This window comes from Somniosus microcephalus, chromosome 7 (genome assembly GCF_052327205.1).
Source record: "Somniosus microcephalus isolate GS21.2 chromosome 7, FLI_Smic_1.0, whole genome shotgun sequence".
Lineage (NCBI taxonomy): Eukaryota > Metazoa > Chordata > Chondrichthyes > Squaliformes > Somniosidae > Somniosus > Somniosus microcephalus.
Window position 1 is genome coordinate 241,480,952 of NC_140993.1, and position 24,700 is coordinate 241,505,651.

The 24,700-nt window shown below is 46.0% G+C and overlaps 1 protein-coding gene across 1 annotated transcript in view; it reads left to right on the plus strand.

Annotated features, from left to right (window-relative positions):
• The first annotated feature begins 208 nt into the window (after positions 1–208).
• Positions 209–24,700, plus strand: part of LOC147115188 (fer-1-like protein 6) — a 38,209-nt gene continuing 13,717 nt past the window's right edge. The window contains exons 1-3 of the mRNA XM_085992135.1: positions 209–290; positions 2,958–3,056; positions 13,567–13,808. Coding sequence (XP_085848261.1) covers positions 214–290; positions 2,958–3,056; positions 13,567–13,808 — 418 coding nt within the window. The 5' untranslated portion in view covers positions 209–213. The remainder of the gene's footprint in view (positions 291–2,957; positions 3,057–13,566; positions 13,809–24,700) is intronic.

Consider the following 24,700-nt stretch of genomic DNA (forward strand, 5'->3'; position numbering starts at 1 on the left):
TCCCATACCATTTGTTTAGATTGTCCTTGCCTGTTGTTGAATCTGAGTCATTCTCATTAACCACGAATGAGCCCATCACTTAATTCCCCATTCCCTAATCGTGTGTCTTGATGTAACCGTTCCTTTAGTATCATGTAGAATTTTATTGAAGCAGGTAACTGGTTCTCTAATATCATGTTTCTGCTTCTGATATTCCTCCAGGGCCGTGTTCAGATGTGGGTGGACATATTTCCAATGGATATGCCTCCTCCTGGGCCTTCTGTTGATATATCACCTCGCAAGCCGAAGGGGTAAAAGGAAAATTCTAATTGAAACACAAGTAGAATGATATAGTTTTGCAAGAGCACTGCACTGTTGGAGGGCTGTAATTTATTCTTTAAAAGGATATTAAAATTTAGTCTTGCCGTCATCCCTTTAATTAAATTGCTCACTTGTCTCATCATTACTGTGAGGCCTTCTTTGCTGCGTCTTATCCCTCTCTTCAGAGCTCTCTGTGCTCATTTATTTCTCTGACCTAAATTTGCATTATCAAAAAGACATCAAATCAAATTACCTGGAAATTCAAAAAAATGCACTGACTTTTGAAAACTAAATGTTCCAAAGTTTACTTCTGAAATCACCTGTACCCCTCCTTATCTGAAACCGAGACCAGTTTTAGAATTGAGGACGGAGAGGTTTTTTTTACTCTCAATTTCTTCTGGTGGTCCCTAATTAATGGTAGACAGTGGGAAAACTGATACTCCCGGCAATGACATTCCGCACTTTGATGAGTACAAATATATCACGAAAACATATAAATTATTTACTAATTAGAATGGGAAGTTTGAGCCACTGTGACAGTACTGGTTACAGAAATCAGTACAGTTATAACAATATGGAGTGGGTTGAAAGCTGTAAATAGTAAATCTTAATTCTGCAGATCATAAATTACGAAGTTTTGCTTTCTGGTTTCATCAGAATTCCTTGATTTCTTGAAGTCTTGTAACTCCTTGTAATAGTGTCTATTATTGCTTACTCTCTGGCACTGTTCTCTTATGGTTTCTCTCCTACACATCAGATCATAGACACTACATTGCCTCCAACAGCTTTTCCTCGTTCCCACGCAATCACCTAAGCCGTAGCTCAGGGTTCCGTCCTTGGCCACTTGCATTTCATCCCTTACATGCTACTCGTCGGAGACATCAGCTTGAAGCATGGGTCAGCTGATGACATTCTCTACAGCCGCCAATCTCGTATTAAGATCTGAATAAACCAAAACTCCCTCCAGCTAAATGTTGGGAAAATTGAAGCCATACACGTCAGCTCCCACCAAATACCTAAATGTCTCTGGCCTCCACTTCATCAACCTCCCTACCTGCCACCCCCAGACTAAGCTCAGAGGTGAGGAACTCTGGTTTCCGCTCCACCCAGAGCTCAGCTTCCTCCAATTTGTTACCAAGATTGCTTTCTTTTATTTCTGAAAAATCACCCACTTGCTCTCTTGCTCTCTGCTGCAGGAACCCTAACTCATGTCTTTACCACCTCGAGGCTCTAGTGCTCCTCTTGCTGACTTCCTGCTTCCACCTTCCATAAATGATGATTCATCCGAATGCTATGGCTTATGTTCTCACCCAAACTAAGGCCTATGTCCACATCACCCCTGTCCTTCCCATGCTCAAACGGCTTCCCGTTTGAAATGACCTGAAGATACTCGTTCTCAACTTCATATCAGTCCGTGGCTTCACCCCTCCCAACCTCAGCAATCTCCTCCTGCCATACGTCCCTTCATACACCCTCAGCTTTATGAACAGTGGTGTACTTCTCATCATCTGTTCCCTGTGGTGCACCATTGGTAGCTGTTCCTTCAGGTCCCCACCCCCTGGATCTTCATCCCTCAGCAACTCTCCCTTGTCCTCTCTCTCCACTTTCTAAAGCCTCCTAAAGTCTCTTCTCTTCGCCCACTCTTAACCCCATCCTTCCCTTATTCCCTCCTTCTTGGTGTCCACGAGTTGTCCACTGCCCTGTGAGGCAGATCTCTGTATATGAGGAGTTCTATAGAAAAGTAAGTTGTACATTTTATTTCGATTAGAATAGAGGGGGAATTTTGCCAGCCCTGGGGAGGCGGGTATGGAGGCGAGACTGCCAGGAAAATGGCAGAAACTGGGAATGGGTACCAACCCCGCTCCCAATCTGCCTCCGTGCCATCTTCCCGGGAGGCGGGCCCCCGACTCGCGCAGGGACCCATCTCCTCGAGGCGGGAAGGGGATTACAGCCACAAGTGTGGGCTTCCCGACGGCTGCGAACCTCGCCAGGGTCAGCGAGGTGAGCAGTGGGTTTGCAGGGGTGAGAGGGGTCGAGATGTCAGATGTAAAAGAGAGTGATGGGTGCAAGTGTGGAGAGGTAATTGTGAGAGGTGAGTGCAAAGTGTTCGAAAAAGTTTACTTACCTTTGCTTCTTCCTGCAGGCTTCAACCTTTGGGGATCCGGAGGTGCCTCATCTCCATGGTAGAGGTGACAGAATGGCTGCTGCATTCTCTGATGCAGCAGCCATCTGCTTTCTGCTAAGGAGAGAGATTTGGTGAGTCTTCAGTCCAAGGGCTTACCTTAGAACAGAGATTGTCAGTGTTTGACAGCTTCTCAAAGCTGTCAAACACTGACAATTCATCTGTCAAAAATATTTGACAGATGAAACGTCATACACTGACGTCCTCTGTCACCGGCTTTCCCTTAATTGGCTGGCTAAGCCTGCAGGGCGGGCTTAACAAGTTCAATCAAGGGAAAATAGCATGGGTTGGCTGGACGTTGTTGGGGACAGGACTGAAACCCGACAACCAGCTGTCCCGCTCCCAATGTGCCCCTATTGAGAAAATCCAGCCCATAGTGTCTGAGGAAATCAGATTGCCTCCAATTTAACGTATACATGTCATGTCTTAAACGTCTGTGAGATCGTCTTTGATCAATTGTTGTATTTGATTGCAGGTATGAACTAAGAATAATTATCTGGAATGCCGAAGATGTCATATTAGAAGATGAAAATTTTATTACAGGTCAAAAATCAAGTGACATCTATATCAAGGGGTAAGAGTTTCATTTGATTCAAATTTACTTTTTAAATTAGAGAAGTGTCTTATTGGAAACTAGGATTAAAATCTATTTACAATCTTACCGAGATCTTATAAAATAAAACAAATTTAAATGTTGGATTAGTTGTTGCACAAAATCAGGAACTCACTGTGTGAGGAATCAAAGGTACAAAACTTCTGTCTTACTCCAATTATTAGTACAAAAGCCTTCTCTGCCACTAAATTGTCTTATGCTCACATACTCCTACTTTGGGAAAAATATATTCATGTTTTACATTAGTTGTTGAACTATTAAACAATGAATTTAGAAATCCCAGCGTGTACAAGAAACTAAACTGCATCTGTTCAATGAATAAACAGTGCGTCCACAGATATATAACTGGCAGCAGGTGTGTATTTGAAATATACACACACTCTATAAGTTCATCTATTCATGTTTGATGCGGTTACAACTACATCCTATCACAAAATTTTAAGCAATTAGTAAAATGGTGTAATCTTGGAGCATAGTGAGGCCTTAATGATAGTTTCTCTCACTTCATTCCAGTTTGGAGAAATGCTTTGGATTCCCACTCATGATGTGTTTGTGTCCCTTATGTGTATTTTTCATACCCTGGGCAATGTTTACGAATACAGACAGTGTACGTTGTCCACATGCTTAGCCTCAATTTACTTCAACTTATTTCAGTTTTGGAGTATTCCCTAAAAGTGAAGACACACGTGTGCGTGTGTGTGTGTGTCTGTGTGTGTGTGTGTATATGCTGTACACGCACACAGATACAAAACACATTGAGTGATGAATTGGGATTCTACAGGTTAATTTGGATAAAAAATATTTTTTTCTTAATTCCAATTCAGATTGCTTGTATGAATAAAAATTGTTGGTGCCTCACAGTTGCTCTTCAATTTTGAACATAAAGTGTATGTGCCATTCTCTGACCCCGCACTCCCCCCTCCCCCTCCCATGCAATCTTGGCTTGCCTAGTGGCAAGTTAGCTGAAGTGCTTGGACAAGAACTGTTGCCATATGGGATTATGCACTTGTGGGTAAGATTTCCGAGCAACCACAGTCAATGGGCGGGGGCTGAAAGTATGCAGTGCACCCAATTTCTCCACAGGTAGTGTGTGAATTTCCAGCAGGGCCTTAGATCAGGCCTCGGGAGCTCAAGGCAAAAAAAGACGAGAGCTTTAATTTTAATAGAATAATATATTGTATGGCTGTAAACACAATGTCCAGTGATTCTTGACGGGATTACGCTACAACTTGAGTTTGCCCATATATGATATGTTCTGGGTGCAGGCACTTTGAGGGCTGACAGGATCTGAGCATTTAAAGGGAGACCTTCTGTTTTTGAAGAATATAGGCCTGGAAATTCGATATCGGTTAAAAGCCTGCTGTTGCCACCGCGGGCCGGTGTTAACTGAAGCCGGAAATGATGGCGCTGGCAATTCCGGTAAATTGGCGCTGGTGCCGATTTAACATTAGCCCAGCGCTAAACTCGCCGTGCAAGGCTGCTTTGGTGCCATTCGTCACGACAGGATGTCCCAATGTAGCGTGGCTGTAGCGTTATTGTAGCAAGAACAGTCTTCTCTTAAAGCAAAGCTGTCATTTCGGAAAGCTATTCGGTCCTTTAAAGGGAAACTGACTTCTGAAATGAAAAAAAAAAATCTAAAAATATGCAGTTTTTAAACCCTTACAGCTGAACTGTCTTCTGAAAAAAATATTAAAAAGAATTCTCAAATGGGAGTCTTCAGCTCTTAAAGCTGAATTGCCTTCTGCACCTAAAAAAAAAAAATGGGAAAAGTGCTTCAGCACAAACACAAATGGCTCAGCAGGGCAGGGAAGGGGCACCAAGGGTCTTGCACACAGCACTCCAGCTTTGGGCAGGGGTTCAACACTGCAAGAGAGGTCCTCTACCTACAGGGGCCAGGAGGCCCACCAGAAAGAACGATGTGGGACCACATCACCGAGGCCATCACTGCCAGCAGTGTCGCCCCCACCACCTGGCTCCAGTGCCCAAAGAAGCTTCATGACCTCAGACCACTGGTCAAGGTCAGTGAATGGATCTTCAAAAGCCATCTCCTACCAACTGCACCACTAGCCTCACACACTGCTCAATGCATGACTCCCCCTCCACTCACCTACCAACAATCTCTACTAAACACGAGGCACACCTCCTATTTCTATCTTTACCTCACCCACTTGGCAGGGGCATGGCTGAGCCCTTGGCTAGCAGCGAGGCTGAAAGGATACAAGATGCTGGTATCCTCCTACATTATCCTCCTTCTAGCATGCACCTCTTGCTTTCCCGCCCTCCCTTCACAACTCCACACTTGTGCCTCCCTCATTTCACACACCCAAGAAATGCAGCCTGCCCGGTCAGTGGTTGACCAAGAAGCGGGAGAGGAGGCTGAGGGGTGACTTAATAGAGGTCTTTAAAATTATGAAACATTTTGATAGAGTGGATACAGAGGGAATGTTTCCACGTGTGGGGAAGAGCATAACTAGAGGCCATCAATATAAGATAGTCACTAAGAAATTCAATAGGGAATTCAGAAGAAACATCTTTACCCAGAGAGTGGTGAGAATGTGGAACTCGCTACCAGAGGGAGTGGTTGAAGCGAATAGTATAGATGCATTTAAGGGGAGGCTAAACAAGCATATGAGGGAAAAGGGAATAGAGCGTTATGCTGATAGATTTAGATGAGGAAAGATGGGAGGAGGTTCGAGTGGAGCATAAACGCCGGCATGGACTGGTTGGGCCGAATGGCCTGTTTCTGTGCCATATATCCTATGTTATCCTATGTAAGAAGAAACCCCATCACTTGATCTGACACTCCCAGCCCCCAGCTCCTCAAGGTCGGCCTGCAAGGCCATTTGCAGTGTCCCCCACTGAAAGTCAGCAGCCTTCCACCAGCCATGCTTCAGCCACTGGGGTAGCACTGTGTGACATCAGTAGGATAGGCAAAGGGACACACAAGACAGTCACTAGGCAATGCATAAGGGTGATGAGTTAATTTATTGATGTCATATTTGATGGATAAATGTATAAAGTTAGATTGTGGTGGCTTTTATTTCAACATTGTGGTCAAGAGGTCGCTGTGATGGTCAGTAACAGAGGGAAGGTAAGGTATAGGACAAATGTTGAAAGGGCAATAGGGGTTGTAGGCACTGCTACTGCAAGCAGATGATTCTATCCTGGATATCCCAGCCAGAAAGGGGCTGTCTGGGATGCATCCGTACTTCTGCTTCCTCCTCTTCTGTGTCTTCCTCTTCGGCGTCTTCCTCTTCGGCGTCTTTCTCTTCCCTCTGAGAGGGGATGGTGTAAATCTGAAATAAAAGCATAAAATGCTGGAAATACTCAGCAGGTCAGGCAGCATCTCGCCCTGAGACGTGAATTCTGTTTCTTTCCCCACGGATGTTGCCTGACCTGCGGAGTATTTCCAGCATTTTCTGTCTTCTCAAAGGCCTTCCTTTACCATCCGTGGCCTTGCAAGCGTCCGGCAGATCTCCTTGCACACTTAAAAAAAAAACTTTTAACATGTATTGCACCAAGTCATTACATCAATAAAATCAAAAAAATCCAGTCCAAAAGCTTAAATGCAAACTTACCTGAAAGATGTGTGTCTGTCAGTCTGCTGCATGCTCACTTTCCTGAGCGAGCTTAGGACCCAGCGCTAAACTCAGCACTAAGGTCCAAGTTTGCACAGCGTGACGCCAGTTGGCATTGATGTCACGCTCTCCATATTTGCATCTCCAGGGCCAGCACTGCTATTGGCAGTGCCAAGGCCCTCACCAAAATGGCAGCCACCGAGTCCCGTGCCAGAGAAGGGCGTTAGGGTGGCAGCTGCCATTTTTCGCAAGGATTCCAGCGCTAACGGGTGGCAGTAAGGAAGGGAATTTCTGTTTTTTCATATCTGAAAGTGTCATTTTTCTTTTGATTTGTGATTTCAGCTCTAGTTTTTGCCCAAATGTTTTGGCTACCACATTTTTAGTTGCTACAGTTAGAATTTTGAAACTAGGCATTGAAATGATGGTTCATCTTTTGCTGTGTTATTTGAGGAATAGGCAAAAGGAGGAATGCTAGGCAGGTCACGTGCATCAGAGATAGACTACCCTTACTCATATACCCTTACCCACAAAGTTGCATATACAGGTTGAGGCCACACTTACCTTGGAATGTCAGGGGCAGACTGCCTTTGCATGCGAGGCTTCACTGGAGAGGCAGTGACGGAACCTCTAGCCAACTTCCATCACATCAATGGCAATGGCATTGGTTGTTAAGGTCAGCACATCCCTGAACCTTTAGGTGTTTGGCTCATTCCAAGCTGCCACAGGGAACATCAGCAGCAGACAATCAGCAATTCACCGATGTAGCAAGCAGGTGACTCGTGTTGCTTGACGGTGCAAACAATTCCATCACTTCCCATGTGGGCACCCAGCAGCAGAATGAGAGAGCTGTGCAATTTGTTTGAGACATCAGAGGCCAGATTTTGACTATTGGGTAGCCTGCCCGTAGAGCACGGCAGCCGGCTGTCTGATGGTGCTGCTGGGAGCCTGGTCCGTTTTTAGGGCTGGGCCTCATTACCGTACACTCGGCAGGCCGCGGGCCACCAGGGAAGCTTGCTGGCGCTAATCTGACAGAATATTGGGCAGCCCCAGGCTGGAGAAAAAGGTAGGTCGGGGGTGTCCGCCTGCGCTGGTTGGAGGAACGGGTGTAGCAGTGGCCCGGATTATTTTTGCACAGCCCAGAGGAGCACTCCTGCTGCTCCTGGCCCCACAAAAATAAATAAAAACCTACCTGTGGTGTATGTAACCTGTTCCACCTTAAGAGAACTTAAGCCTGTTCCACCTTAAGAGATGTACTACTTTCTCTGGCTGCTGTATACGTAATACCGGTGGTGACCACACCGGTATATAAGCACTGTGTATTAATATTGTATTCAGTATAGTCCCGACCTCCAACCAGTAAAGACCTGTTGAATTTACTCTGGTAGTCTGTGTAGTAATTATCACTATAACACACAGACTTAACAGTGGCGACGAGTCCGATTCTTACCCTGCGGCAGTTATTTCCACGGTGGCTTCGTCCACAGACAGGACGTTGAAGAGAGGTTTCCACCCTCATCACCCTACTGGAAGACACGCCGAGCGGCAGGCATCGAGAAACCGGAGTGCAGAAGACATCCTGACCTCGAAGCCTCCATCAGCGACTGTCAGCTTTCTTCTTTTCTACCTCGGTGGTGGGTAAGCCGGGCAGCAACGCGACAGAAAGTCAACCGTGTTGGCTGTACAGACGGGGCTGGGAAGACGGAGGAATAAGGGCGGTGAGATCGATCGCGACCGGAGATAAGGGCCGGGCCACGTTCGAGCGAGAGGCGCAGCGCGGGGACATCGATCGCGACCGGAGATAAGGGCCGCATTCGGGCTAAAAGGCGCAGCGTCTGGGGAAACTGAAGGCGCGAGAGCCGCGGTGAAGCGGAGACAGCGTCGGGGGACGGTTGAAGACCGCCAAGCGCGGGAAAACCGCCATTTTGTGGGCGGAGGACGACGACAAGAGCGGGAAGCCGCCACCTTGGATAACATAAAAATACAATAAATTGCAACGATGCCTAAACATGGGAACATTAATACCTTTGATAGTGACACCGAAGATTGGGCCATGTATGTAGAACGCATACAAAATTATTGTAAGGCAAATAAAATTCCTGATGCAGATAAAGCACTAACATTATTAAATTTAATGGGTGCGAAGACATACGGGCAATTGAAACACCTGTTATCACCAGATGAATCGGCGGATAAGACGTTCGATAAGATTGTTACTGTCCTGAAAAATCATCTAAACCCCACGCCGCTGATGCTAGCGGAACGATTTAAATTTTACGACAGAAGGCAGCTGCAGAATGAAAGCAATGCTGAATATTTGATGGAATTACGTAAGCTAGCAAAATATTGTCAGTTTGGAACGGGACTGACAGAGGCACTACGAGATAAATTTGTGTGTGGTTTATTTAAACAGGATACACAAAAGCGACTGCTCGAGGAGAATGAGCTGACGCTTGAGAAGGCGGTCACTATGGCAGCAGCACACGAAGCCGCAGCGAGAGGCACGGCAGTAATGCAGCTACGGTCACCGGAACTCAGTACAAACAAATTGGGTTTGAGTTCTGTCAAATGTTATCGTTGTGGAAAGACAACGCACGATCAGAACCAGTGTTGGTTTAAAAACCAAGAATGCAGAATGTGTGGCAGGCTTGGCCACATAGCTAAAGTATGCCGGTCAGGAAAGAAGACCAGCAACAAAAAGTCACCGCAAGGAAAATACGCAAAGGTACACAAGGTGACAAAGAACAGTTTGACCGAACAGAAGTCAGATTCAGATGCTAGCAGTAATGAACTGGATAGCTTAAGAGTACACAATGTTGGTAAGGATGCAGATCTCCAGACAATTTGGGTCACTCTTCAGATAGCAGGAGTCCAAGTAAAAATGGAATTGGACACTGGATCGGCATTGACGGTCATGAATAAGAAAGATTACAGAAGGTTATTCCAACATATTCCCCTACAGGATACGGAGATTATATTGAAAACATACACGGGGCAAAGAGTGTACCCCATCGGAAAAATAGAGGTAGAAATGGTCCACAAGGGCGAAGAAAGCCAAGTAATGGACTTATATGTGCTACCTGAAGGAGGTCCACCACTACTAGGACGGGAGTGGATTAGGAAAATGAATATGGACTGGCACTCCTTGAAGGCACTAACGGTAGATTCCGGGGAAACAGATGTCAAACCTAAACGATTGTCCAGAATATTGGATGATGCTAAAGAGGTGTTCCAGCAGGGACTGGGAACACTGAGAGGAATTACGGCAAACATCAAGATTGATGAACATGCACAACCAAAATGTTTTAAAGCCAGACCGGTACCCTATGCAATACGACCTACTGTTGAAGCGGAACTGGAAGCACTAGAACGTTCAGGTGTACTGTCTAAGGTAGATTGGAGTGAGTGGACTACGCCCATTGTTCCCGTTATGAAACGTCCTGCGAGCAACAAGCCAGGAGATCCAGGGAAGGTTCGCATCTGTGGAGACTTCAAAATCACCGTTAATCCGGTGCTTCACACGGTGCAGTATCCGCTTCCACGGATTGAGGATATTTTCGCTTCATTGTCTGGCGGGAAACACTTCACCAAGATAGACCTGGCACAGGCGTACTTGCAGATGGAGGTTGAGGAAGAGTCACGCCAATACCTCACGATCAACACGCATCGAGGGTTGTACCGGTACAATAGGCTGGTTTTTGGAGTGGCATCAGCTCCAGCAATTTGGCAGAGGGCCATGGAGCAGGTATTACAGGGAATTCCAGGCACACAATGTTACCTGGATGATATTCTGATCACAGGTGATGGTGATGAACAACATCTCGCAAACTTGGAACTGGTGCTCAACAGACTGAAAGAGTATGGACTTAGAGTAAATCGGCAGAAATGTGAGTTCTTCCAGAAGCGGATCTCGTACTGTGGCCATGTCATTGACCGGGAGGGGCTTCATAAGTCTCCTGACAAGATTGAGGCAGTTGTAAAGGCTCCCGCTCCGGAGAATGTCTCTCAGTTGAGGTCGTTTCTAGGATTAATTAACTATTACCATAAATTTCTGCCAAATCTATCCACGGTACTGCACCCGTTAAACGCTCTTTTACAGAAAGGGGTACCATGGGAATGGGGCGAAAACTGTAAGAAGGCATTTCGCAAAAGCAAAGAATTGATCACCTCAGAGGAAGTGTCGGCTCACTTCAACCCGACACTGCCTATTCGGTTGGCTTGTGATGCTTCTCCATATGGTATTGGGGCAGTACTCTCACACAAGTTGCCAAATGGCACGGAAAGGCCAGTCGCGTTTGTATCCAGATCATTGACCTCCGCTGAGCGCAACTATGTGCAGATCGATAGGGAGGCTCTTAGCCTTGTATGGGGAGTGAAGAAGTTTAATCATTACCTGCAGGGCCAAAAATTCACACTTCTGACAGACCATCAACCGTTGGTATCCATTTTTAACCCTAAGAATGGTGTTTCGGTGATGACAGCGCAGCGTCTACAGAGATGGTCTCTTTTCCTAGGGGCACATCAATATCAAATAGAATTCAAAGGTACGAAACAGCATGGCAATGCTGATGGGCTGTCGCGCCTGCCACTACCTGAAGAAGAAGGCACGACGAAAGTTGACCCTGTTGAGTTATTTCATTCGACCATCATCGAGTGTTTACCAGTCACCAATGCAAGTATTGAAAGAGAAACCAGGAACGACCCGACACTGTCCAGAGTCTACGAGGTGACAGTGAAAGGATGGCCAACACGGGGTGATCCTCTGTTACCGGCATTTTCGGCAAGGCGAGACCAGCTGTCCGTCTGCCATGGTACCTTGATGTACGGTACAAGAGTGATTATTCCTCCCAAGTTAAGGGAAAGAGTTTTAAACGAACTGCATGAAGGTCATCTGGGGGGAGTTAAAATGAAAAGTCTTGCTAGGGCTTATGTATGGTGGCCGGGTATTGACCAACAGATTGAGGAGTTAACGAAAAGCTGTGCTGGGTGCCAAAAAGTGCAAAATGCACTTCCGATAACCAAAGTCCTGCCATGATGTTTTATAACAGGAGGTTGCGGTCCAAGTTGGACTTGTTAAAACCAAATGTGCGGAGGGAAGTGGAAAACAAACAGTTTCGGCATATTAACAACAAGACCACTCGAACTTTCGACGTAGGACAACCAGTGTTGGCAAGGGGCTATGGAAACAAAAAATGGCAGTCCGGAACAATTCGGGCCAGACAAGGACCTCTGATGTACACAGTAGATATTGGTCATAATGTGATAAGGCGTCATGCGGATCAACTGGTAGAGTCGAGAGCAAGGGTCGAACCCATGGTTGTGACAGAGACAACTGTGGAAGACGTTAATGAACCTGAGGCATCTACCTCGGCAGGGAATGTACTTGATGATGATGACACCCAATACATTGGAAACCAAATAGAGGAGGCACCTCAACAACAAGAATCAGAGACTACTGAGAGGCGTTATCCAAGCCGCATCAGAAAGCCTCCTGAGAGACTGAACCTTTGAACTGTTATACCTGAAGTTATACATGTATATATGTTATTATGTTATGTTAAATGGGGATATGACTGTTAAGCTAAAAAGGGAGGATTGTGGTGTATGTAACCTGTTCCACCTTAAGAGAACTTAAGCCTGTTCCACCTTAAGAGATGTACTACTTTCTCTGGCTGCTGTATACGTAATACCGGTGGTGACCACACCGGTATATAAGCACTGTGTATTAATATTGTATTCAGTATAGTCCCGACCTCCAACCAGTAAAGACCTGTTGAATTTACTCTTGTAGTCTGTGTAGTAATTATCACTATAACACACAGACTTAACACTACCTTTGGGCTCCTCTTCAGAAGTCCATGGCACACGCTCCACCCAGTTTAGTTCTAAAGTGGCAATCAGGGTCCCATCTATGTCATAGGACCCCAATTCGCATATTAAAAGGGACTACTGCCCGAGCCAGGCAGATGCGTTGGCCCCTTTGATGGGGGCAGCAGCCGGAACGCTGGCCTAAACGGGGCGGTGAGTCATTTTCAGATCTCTGCCGCCCCATTTAAGACAGTGGGCCCAAGTTAAAGTTTAACCCCATGTTTTTCCAAAGTCCAGGACATCACAGACTGTGCAGTCCTCTGGCGGCTCCTGCACACAATCCAGTGTTCCGGGTTAACCTTTTCTATTACCTGTACAAATCGGCAAGTGAGTCTAAATGTTTCAAATTTCAAGTATATCCTTCCTTATTTAAGGAAGGAAATACTTGCATTGGAGGCAATTCAGAGACGATTCACTAGGTTAATTCCAGAGATGAGGGGGCTGACTTCTGAGGAAAGGTTGAGCAGGCTGGGCCTATACTCATTGGAATTTAGAAGAATGAGAGGTGATCTTATCGAAACATATAAGATACTGAGGGGACTCGACAAGGTAGAGGCAGAGAGGATGTTTCCCCTCGTGGGGAAATCTAGAACTCGGGGGCACAGTCTCAGAATAAAGGGTCGCCCTTTTAGAACTGAGATGAGGAGGAACTTCTCTCAGAGGGTCGTAAATCTGTGGAATTCTCTGCCCCAGAGAGCGGAGGAGGCTGGGTCATTAAATACATTTAAAGTGGAGATAGACAAATTTTTGCAAGATAAGGGAGTGAAGGGTTATGGGGAGCGGGCTGGGAAGTGGCTTTGAGCCCAAGATCAGCCATGATCTTATTGAATGGCGGAGCAGGCTTGAGGGGCCAAGTGGCGTATTCCTGCTCCTATTTCTTATGTTCTTATGTTCTTATTCATAAAAACATTGGACAGTTGGAATCCTATTGGATTCTGGACAAGATGTAGGAGCCTTATTCTCTCTAGCAGTGTGTACTTGTCTCGGGTGCAAAATACTTTTAACATTTCAAACACTCTTTCTTTTAGCTGGCTAAAGGGAAAAGAAGAGGATAAGAAAGAAACAGATGTGCATTACAACTCCTTGACTGGGACAGGAAACTTCAATTGGCGCTTTATTTTTCCTTTCAACTACATACCTGCGGAGAAACAGATGGTCGTATGCAAAAGGGAATCCATTTTCTCTTTAGACAAGACTGAACGCAAAGTTCCCGCAGTCCTTGTACTTCAAGTCTGGGATTTTGAGAGGCTTTCTTCTGATGACTTCCTAGGTAAGCCAGTAACTTGGAATGCTTCCTGTTTTTCTTGCAGAAGCTTAAAGAAAGAATTTGGGAGCTCACTGTGTTGAAATATTGTCCTTTCATATCGGAAACCTGATTTCAAATCTAACTCCAAGGCAATCAATAGACATAAAAAGACAAGGGTTTAGATCTTCCGCTTTTGAGGAATTGGGAGCACCTTCGGCATGGTGAGACTTCTACCTACCACAAAGATGCACTCTTGACAGCGGATGTTTTTTTTTAGCCTCACAGTCATTTAAAGTCTATTTTTGAAGACTACCTGGATTAGGAGCAGTAATTGTTCGTGCTGGGCCCTGATCGCCTGGAACAGTGCAGCTCTGCGGGCGCAAAAGTTTAAATGTAAAAAAACTTGGTACCTAAGCCTCTGCCAGTCTATGTTACACTAGTGGTTTTTGTACATGCCTAGCAACCCAGAAGTGGTGAGTTGAAAACCCACCATGGCACTTTCTGAAATTAAGTTTGATAAATCTGGTGATTTGTGGGTTGGCAACTGAAAAAGTTGACCGTTAAAGCCGCCATTTTAAAGTAGTAAAGGGGGTAAAAGCAGGAATAAATTGTCACAAAACATATTTTAAAGTTCTTTATCTGAATGCACGCAGCATTCGTAACAAAATAGACGAGTTGATGGTACAAATAACTACACATGGGTATGATCTGGTGGCCATTACGGAGACATGGCTGCAAGGTGACCATGACTGGGAACTAAACATCCAGGGGTATTTGACAATTATGAAGGACAGACAGAAAGGAAAGGGAGGTGGGGTGGCTATGTTAATAAAGGATGGAATCACTGCAATAGTGAGAAATGATATTGGGTCAATGGATTAGGATAGTGAAACGGTTTGGGTGGAGATAAGGAATAATAAGGGGAAAAAGTCACTAGTGGGCGTAGTCTATAGGCCTCCTAACAGTTGCAACTCTGTTGGTCGAAGTATAAATCAGAAAATAGTTGGGGCTTGTAATAAGGGAACAGCTATAATCATGGGGCATTTTAACTTTCATATTGACTGGACAAATCAAATTGGGCAGGGCAGCCTTGAGGAAGAGTTCATAGAGTGCATTAGGGACGGGTTCCTTGAGCAGTACGTTACTGAACCAACCAGGGGGCAGGCAATCTTAGATCTGGTCCTGTGTAATGAGACAAGATTAATAAAAAATGTCCTAGTAAAGGATCCCCTTGGAATGAGTGACCATAACATGGTTGAATTCCAAATTCAGTTGAAGGGTGAGAGAGTTGGATCTCAAACCAGCGTACTAAGCTTAAATAAAGGAGACTATGAAGGTATGAGAGCAGAGTTGACTAAAGTGGACTGGGGAAATAGATTAAAGTGTAAGACGGTACATGAGCAGTGGTGTACATTCAAGGTGATACTTCACAACTGTCTGTGTGGAGTTTGCACATTCTCCCCGTGTTTGCGTGGGTTTTCTCCGGGTGCTCCGGTTTCCTCCCACAGTCCAAAGATGTGCGGGTTAGGTTGATTGGCTATGATAAATTGACCCTTAGTGTTAGGGGGATTAAATACATGGGGTTACAGGGATAGGGTGGGATATGTGTTGGTGTAGGGGTTACGGGGATTGGGTGGGATATGAGTCGGTGCAGGCTCGATGGGCCGAAATGGCCTCTATCTGCACTGTGGGGTTTCTGTGATTTCTGTGAAAAATATATTCCACTGAGGAAAAAGGAGCGTAAAAGAAAAGACAGCCATCCGTGGCTAAGTAAAGTAATAAAGGATAGTATCTGACTGAAAACAAGGGCATATAAAGTAGCCAAATCTAATGGGAGGATAGAAGATTGGGAAGCATTTAAAAGCCAGCAAAGAATAACTAAAAGATTAATTAAGAAAGGGAAGATAGATTATAAAAGTAAACTAGCAAAAAATATAAAAACAGATAGCAAGAGTTTCTACAGTTATATAAAAAGAAAAAGGGTGGCTAAAGTGAATGTTGGTCCCTTAGAGGACGAGACCGGGAAATTAGCGGTGGGGAACATGGAGATGGCAAAAAATCTGAACAAATATTTTGTATCAGTCTTTACAGTAGAGGACACTAAAAATATCCCAACACTGGACAAACAGGGGGCTATGGGGGGGAGGAGTTAAACATGATTAAAATCACTAAGGAGTTTGTACTCGGTAAGATAATGGGACTAAAGGCGGATAAATCCCCTGGACCTGATGGCTTACATCTTAGGGCCTTGAGAGAAGTAGCGGTAGGGATTGTGGATGCATTAGTGGTAATTTTCCAGAACTCCCTGGATTCAGGAAAGGTCCCAGCAGATTGGAAAACTGCTAATGTAACGCCCTTATTTAAAAAGGGAAGTAGACAAAAGGCTGGAAACTATAGACCAGTTAGCCTAACGGCTATGGTTGGTAAAATGTTGGAGTCCATTATTAAGGAAGCAGTAACAGGACATTTGGATAAGCATAATTTAATCAGACAGAGTCAGCGTGGTTTTATGAAGGGGAAGTCATGTTTGACAAATTTGCTCGAATTCTTTGAGGACGTAACAAACAGAGTGGATAAAGGGGAACCAGTGGATGTGGTGTATTTGGACTTCCAAAAGGCATTTGACAAGGTGCCACACAAAAGATTACTGCACAAGATAAAAAATCACGGGGTTGGGGGCAATATACTGGCATGGGTGGAAGATTGGCTATCTAACAGAAAACAGAGAGTTGGGATAAATGGTTCATTCTCAGGTTGGCAATCAGTGACGAGTGGTGTTCTGCAGGGGTCAGTGCTGGGACCCCAACTCTTTACAATCTATATTAACGATTTGGAGGAAGGGACCGAGTGCAACGTATCCAAGTTTGCCGACGATACAAAGATGGGAGGGAAAGCAGTGAGTGAGGAGGACATAAAAAACCTGCAAAAGGACATAGACAGGCTAAGTGAGTGGGCAGAAATTTGGCAGATGGAATATAATGTTGGAAAGTGTGAGGTTATGCACTTTGGCAGAAAAAATCAAAGAGCAAGTTATTATCTAAATGGAAAGAAACTGCAAAGTGCTACAGTACAAAGGGATCTGGGGATCCTGGTGCATGAAACACAGAAGGTTAGTATGCAGGTACAGCAGGTGATCAGGAAGGCCAATGGAATCTTGGCTTTTATTGCAAGGGGGATGGAGTATAAAAGCAGGGAAGTCTTGCTTCAGTTATACAGGGTACTGGTGAGGCCACACCTGGAATACTGCGTACAGTTTTGGTTTCCATATTTAAGAAAAGATATACTTGCTCTCGAGGCAGTTCAGAGAAGGTTCACTCGGTTGATTCCGGAGATGAGGGGGTTGACTTATGAGGAAAGGTTGAGTAGGTTGGGCCTCTACTCATTGGAATTCAGAAGAATGAGAGGCAATCTTATCGAAACATATAAGATTGTGAGGGGGCTTGATCGGGTGGATGCGGTGAGGATGTTTCCACTGATGGGTGAGACTAGAACTAGGGGGCATAATCTTAGAATAAGGGGCTGCCCTTTCAAAACTGAGATGAGGAGCAACTTCTTCACTCAGAGGGCAGTAAATCTATGGAATTTGCTACCTCAGAGAGCTGTGGAAGCTGCGACATTAAATAAATTTAAAATGGAGATAGACAGTTTCCTAGCTGATAAGGGAATTCGGGGTTACGGGGAGTGGGCAGGGAAGTGGACGTGAGTCTAGGTTCGGATCAGCCATGATCCTATTGAATGGCGGAGCAGGCCCGAGGGGCCGTATGGCCTACTCCTGCTCCTACTTCTTATGTTCTTATGTTCATTTTGTTGTCAAAACTCAACTGGCCTACTAATGTCCTTTAGGGAAGCGAGCCGTTCGAACTTTAGCCGGCCTGGCCTACATATATCTCCAGTCCCACACTACGTGATTGGTTCTTCAGGGCAACTAGGGATGGGCAATAAACACCACTTTGCTAGCATTGTCCACATCCCAAGTACAAGTACATTAAAAAAAAATTGATGACATCGGTTTTTGGGGAACTTACATTTGAAGTGACCCTTGCAGTAAATGCCGGTGATGAATCGGGATCCCTCAGGCCAGCATTGCAATGGCATAAATGGCGGATTATACGTTGGATGACGTATTTTTGTCATTCCCTTATTATTTCAATGTGCCCACTTGTGTATAGGTGGGCATGTTATAACCTCCTCCCACCCCATCAGTTCTGATGGGACATCCTGGAAATAGTGCCGCAGCTCAGAAACAGGGCTTCCCAGCGTAACTCCAGGGGAAAACCTACCACGCTAATTGCAAATGCTAGAAGTCAGAAATAAAAACAGCAAACACTGGACATACGCAGCAAGTGTGTGAGCATCTCTGTAAGTAGGGAGATAGTTTGATGTTTTGGGTAAAGATTACAGAAATGCTAGTTGTTGGCATTATACAGGGTATGAAACCGGTTCAGTTAGTTTTCCTCAATTCTACTTTAGCTTTGTATCCAGAGTAGAGATAAAGCTGATCAAAATCTAAATTGGGTCAGAATTTGCTTATTTAGAAAACAGTGTTCATGTTAGAGACTTCATTTCCCACATTTAATTGAAGGCAAAACCTCTTGGATAGCATCATGTAATAGAGATACAACAATTGGCCTTAGCACCCTTCTAGGGAGGGGAAAAATCAGCAAGGGTTGCTGTTTGAATACACCCTTAGCTCACTTACCCACAATTCTGAAGTAAATAATTTCAAAGGGATCGATTGTCAGATCATTTTTATCTTTAAAAAAATGGAAGTATTCAATATTGGTGTCCACCGCATTATTTTCATTATTCTAGAATTCATCCAGATTCTCTGATTGGCCTCCCGGGATCTTGTGGCAATGTGTTTGTAGATATTATAGTTCCAAATTTCAACTATTCAAATTTGTCCTCTGACCTCTTTGTTCAACTCACGGTAGTGGTGATGACACCACCAGGGAAATCTTCTAATCTGCCCATCCCATCCTGCCCTAGCTCCTCCTACAAAAGTGGCATGAAGCTGTGAAGAAGGATCCCTCCCAGCATGGACAGGTAACCACTTAGCTCATGGTGTCATTTCTGGGCTCAGAAAGAATCATAGAATGATATAGCACAGAAGGAGGCCATTTGGTCCACCGTGCCTCTGGAGCTATCCAAATAATCCCACTCCCCTGTTCTTTCCCCATAGCCCTGCAATTTTTACTCCTTCAAGTATTTATCCAATTCCCTTTTGAAAGTTACTATTGAATCTGCTTCCACCACTCTTTCAGGCAGTGCATTCCAGATCATAACAACTCACTGCATAGGGGTTTATTTTGGTGAAAGGGCAAAAATGGGTGCTAAATGGATGTTGTGCTAATAACACGCGCCTTTTTGAAAGTCTGGTTTTAGCACGCAATTTTGGTCCTAATTGCTGATTACCATAATTTGAAGTTGCTTGGAGGTGCTAAAGCAGACACCTGCAGGTATAGCACTCAAGTGCTGATTAGACACAATTTTCGTGAAGCAGTATATGTGGGCTCGACGCACCCACTTCCACTGAAGGTGTGGAGTGTGCTGGATGACACACAGCGGCACATTTCAGGATGGCTAAGGGACCAAGTGAGAGGACACACAGGTTCTCAAACGTGGCACTGGAGGTCCTGGAGGAGGGGGGATGTCCTGTACCCGCAGATGGGGGAAGGAGTCCACCTCGGCCTCCTGTCCCTCCCTCCTGCAGCAGCTGGTGCTGCTCTGCCTGGCCTCATGTCCTCGTCCTCCTCCCATTCCTCCTGGAGACCAAGGGGGACCCCTAGCACGATAGCGATGACCAAGTCTAATGTATATACCTTTAAGGGGGGAACTACTTTTTACAGCTCATGTATACTGTAGTGCCGGCAGTGACCACACCTGTATATAGCACTGAGTAGTAATCTGTACAGGCAGTTCCACTGTGAGCCACGTTGAGTAAACACCTGTTGTACCGTTTCTCCTGCAGTCTGTGTCTTATTATACACAGACACAACATTGGCGACAAGGCAAGTTCGAACCTACCTGCAACTCTGCATCACCTCCCGGGGATTCATTCCTGGAGATCAGTGGATTGGAGGTCAAGGCCAGAGACTCGGGCGTCGACCACGGGCAACCGCCCAGTCATCCAGCAGAGACTCGAGAATTGCGGGGGAGGCTGTCGAGAGCCAGGCTTGGCTTTCCAGTCGAGGTGGTCCAGCGAAACGGGCTGGCAACAGGTAGTGCGCAGACCCTTCCCGGACAGCGACGGGTTAGAGCCCGACCGAGATGCACAGCAAAGGGCCGAGCAGCGTCGACGGGGGAGAGAGAGAGCGAGGGCAGAGCGCACAGGGCACAGCCGGTGTTCAGGGGCTGAGCAGCGTCGGAGAGGGAGAGAGAGATGCGTAGAAACCCGCGAGACGCCGCCATTGCCACGAGGACCGCCGAGAGCGGCGTTGGCAGCAGCGCAGGAGAAGCGCGCGAAACCTACAGGGCGCTGCCATTGCCACGAGAACCGCCGGGAGCGGCGTTGGCAGCAGCGGGGGAGGAAGGAAAGCGTGGGAGATGCCATTGGGAGACGCCATTTTAAACCACACCCAAAATGCCGAAGAGCGGCAGTATCACCGCATTTGACAATGAAGTCGAAGATTGGACTACATATGTCGAACGAATAGAGGTGTACTGCAAGGCAAATGAGGTGTCAGATGACAAGAAAGCGTCAGCATCGTTAAATTTAATGGGTGAAAAGACGTATGGGTTATTACAAAATCGAGTAACCCCAACGAAGCCAATGGAAAAGAGTTTTGAAGACATAGTAACGATACTACAGGAACATTTAAACCCCACACCGCTGCTGATAGCAGAAAGATTCAAGTTTCACAAACGGAACCAGCATAAGGATGAAAGCAATGCTGATTATTTAACAGAACTGCGCAAACTATCGAAACACTGCCAGTTTGGAGCGGGACTGGCAGATACCTTAAGGGACAAGTTTGTGTGTGGGCTTCAAAGTGAAGGAACCCAGAAACGGCTTTTATCTGAAAAGGACCTTACGCTGGAAAAGGCTTTCAGCATTGCGGTATCATATGAAGCAGCAGCACGGGGCACTGCAGAGATACAACAGAGACCGCAAGAATATGGCACAAACGAAATGTCATATGGAACAGAGAAGTGCTATCGCTGCGGCAGAACAACGCACGACCAGAATGATTGCTGGTTCAAAGACAAAGTGTGCAGACAGTGTGGAAAAGTAGGACACATAGCACGAGTCTGCAGGTCGGGAAAGAAAACCAGCAATAAGAAACCTACCAAAGGAAAGCACAAGAAGGTACATAAGATGACGGAGAATAGTTCAGACGAACAAAAGAGTGATAACGACTCCAAAAGCAGGGAACTGAGTTGTCTGAAACTAAATAATGTGATCACAACGGAGGATCACCGAACCATTTGGGTCACTCTCAAGATAGCAGGAGTCCAGGTAAAGATGGAATTGGACACAGGATCAGCCCTAACAGTCATAAACCGACGGGACTACGAGCGGCTATTCTCACACATACCCTTGAGAGACACAAAAATTATTTTGAAGACGTACACGGGGCAAAAAGTCTACCCCAAAGGAAAAATAAGGGTGACCGTTATATATAACGTTAAGGAAACACCAAAACTAGACCTGTATGTATTGCAAGATGGAGGACCACCATTACTGGGACGTGAATGGATCCGAAAAATACAACTGGATTGGCATTCCATACAGGCACTGACTGTGGCTGACAAAAAGGATGACGATGTCACACCTGGGCGACTGTCAAAGATCCTAACTGACACGAAAGAAGTGTTCCAGCAAGGACTCGGAACACTAAAAGGCATGACAGCAATGATTAAAATTGAAGAAAACGCAAGCCCAAAATTTTTTAAGGCCAGACCTTATACGATCCGCCCAGCCGTCGAAGCAGAGCTTGAGAGTCTGGAACATTCAAGTGTACTGTCCAAGGTAGACTGGAGCGAGTGGGCTACATCCATCATCCCTGTGATGAAAAAGTCGTTGAGCAGCACGCCTGGGGAACCAAGGAAGGTTCGCATCTGTGGGGACTTTAAGGTAACAGTGAACCCGATCCTTCACACCGTACAATATCCACTTCCGCGGATTGAAGATATTTTCGCCTCGCTATCTGGAGGGAAACGCTTCACTAAGATTGATCTGGCCCAGGCGTATCTGCAAATGGAGGTAGCAGAAGCATCAAAAAAATACCTCACAATCAACACCCATAAAGGTCTCTACCAATACAACTGGCTGGTATTCGGGGTAGCATCAGCTCCGGCTATTTGGCAGAGGGCAATGGAACAAGCCCTGCAAGGGATCCCAGGGACCCAGTGTTATTTGGACGACATCCTGGTCACGGGCGAAAATGACAGTGATCACCTTGCCAACCTGGAGCAGGTGCTCACTAGATTGCAGGAATATGGGCTCCGAGCTAACCACCCCAAATGCGAGTTTTTTAGAAAACAGATCTCGTATTGTGGCCACGTTATCGATAAAGAGGGGCTACATAAGTCCCCAGAGAAGATTGAGGCAGTAGTCAAGGCTCCAGCACCGGAAAATGTGTCACAACTGAGGTCGTTCCTCGGGCTGGCCAACTACTACCATAAGTTCTTGCCAAATTTGTCTACAATACTACACCCACTGAACACCCTACTGCAAACTGGGGTGCCATGGAAGTGGAGTGACGAATGTAGACGAGCTTTCCAGAAGAGCAAAACACTAATCACATCAAAAGAGGCATTGGCCCATTACAACCCGGCATTACCAATTCGGTTGGCATGTGATGCATTACCCTACGGCATTGGAGCGGTGCTGTCGCACAAATTCTCGGACGGCTCAGAGAGGCCAATAGCCTTTGCGTCACGATCACCAACCTCAGCCGAGCGTAACTACGCCCAGATTGACAGGGAGGCCCTCAGCCTAGTGTGGGGAGTGAAAAAGTTCAATCACTATCTGCACAGGCAGAAATTCACCTTGCTGACTGATCACCAGCCTCTTGTCTCCATTTTTAATCCGAAGAAGGGCGTTCCGGTGATGACTGCGCAACGACTACAAAGATGGTCACTTTTTCTAGGGGCGCACCACTATGAGATTGAATATAAGGGCACGAAACAGCATGGAAATGCTGATGGGCTATCACGCCTGCCACTGCCTACTGTGGAGGAAGCACCAGCAGTGGATCCTGTCGAAATATTCCATTCGACTATAGTTGAATACCTACCGGTAACTAACGCTTGTATCGAAAAGGAAACCCGAAATGACCCGACACTGTCTCGGGTATATGATTTGACGGTGAAGGGATGGCCAGCACATGGCGACTCACTGTTGCCAGCATTCTCGACAAGGAGAGAACAGCTGTCAGTGTGCCGGGGGACCTTGATGTGTGGATCCCGAGTGGTAATTTCACCCAAGTTAAGGGATAGAGTGCTCAATGAGCTTCATGAGGGTCATCTGGGAGGGGTAAAAATGAAAAGCCTAGCCAGGGCTTATGTGTGGTGGCCGGGAATCGATAAACAAATCGAGGACCTGACCAAGAGCTGCTCAGGATGCCAGAAAGTCCAAAATGCACCACCACAGGCCCCTCTACACCCATGGGAGTGGCCCTCATCTCCATGGCAACGGGTGCATATTGATTTTGCTGGTCCATTCATGGACTCAATGTTTTTAATAGCCGTGGATGCGCACTCGAAATGGCCTGAGGTCATCAAAATGTCCTCCACCACCACGGAGAAAACTATTGCAGTCCTACGGACCATTTTTGCCAGGAATGGCTTGCCAGAACAGATTTGCTCCGACAACGGACCACAGTTTGTGTCCGAAGAGTTCAGGAGGTCCTTGAAAAAGAATGGGGTAAGGCATTACACATCCGCCCCGTATCATCCAGCCACAAATGGATTGGCTGAGAGGTTCGTACAAACCTTTAAGAAGGCAATAAAGGCTATGTACAATGACAACATTCCGCTGCAGCACAAGGTGGACAATTTCCTGTTCGCCTACCAGAATGCGACACATGCAGTCACCAACCAGGCCCCAGCCATGATGTTCTTTAACTGAAGGTTAAGATCTCGCTTGGGTTTGCTCAGACCAAACGTACGAAGAGATGTTGAGAGTAAGCAATTCCAGCACATCCATGAGAAGCCAACAAGGAGCTTCAATGTAGGGCAACCAGTCTTGGCCCGCGACTACTGAACAGAAAAATGGCAGCCAGGAACGATATGCACACGGCAGGGCCCACTAATGTACACAGTGGACGTTGGGGAGAGCATCGTGAGACGCCATGCTGACCAGATCCTAGAGTCACAGCAACAAGTCAACCCCATGCCTCACCCATACGTACCTGGTGATGAACCTGACGTACGGGTCGCATCTACCCCAGAAACAGTAGCATTGGAAGCTGATGAACCAACCGACGACAGGGGGCCAGAATCGCCTCCGCACCAAGAGCAAGACACTCGGGAAAGGCGCTATCCAGAAAGGATCAGGAGGCCTCCCCAAAGACTGAATATATAAATAGACTATTTTCAGCTAATGTTGCATGTTAAAAGTGTTAATTGTAATTAGTTTGATATTTAATAGTTAAATGAGTGTTATGGTACTGTTAATCTAAAAGGGGAGGAATTGTAATGTGTATACCTTTAAGGGGGGGGAGCTACTTTTTACAGCTCATGTATACTGTAGTACCGGCAGTGACCACACCTGTATATAGCACTGAGTAGTAATCTGTACAGGCAGTTCCACTGTGAGCCACGTTGAGTAAACACCTGTTGTACCGTTTCTCCTGCACTCTGTGTCTTATTATACACAGACACAACACCAAGCACTCCCTTTCTCCTGGTGACTCCTATAAGGTGTCCAATAAGAGAGAGTAGCACAGCACTTACTCTTTATAGGTGAA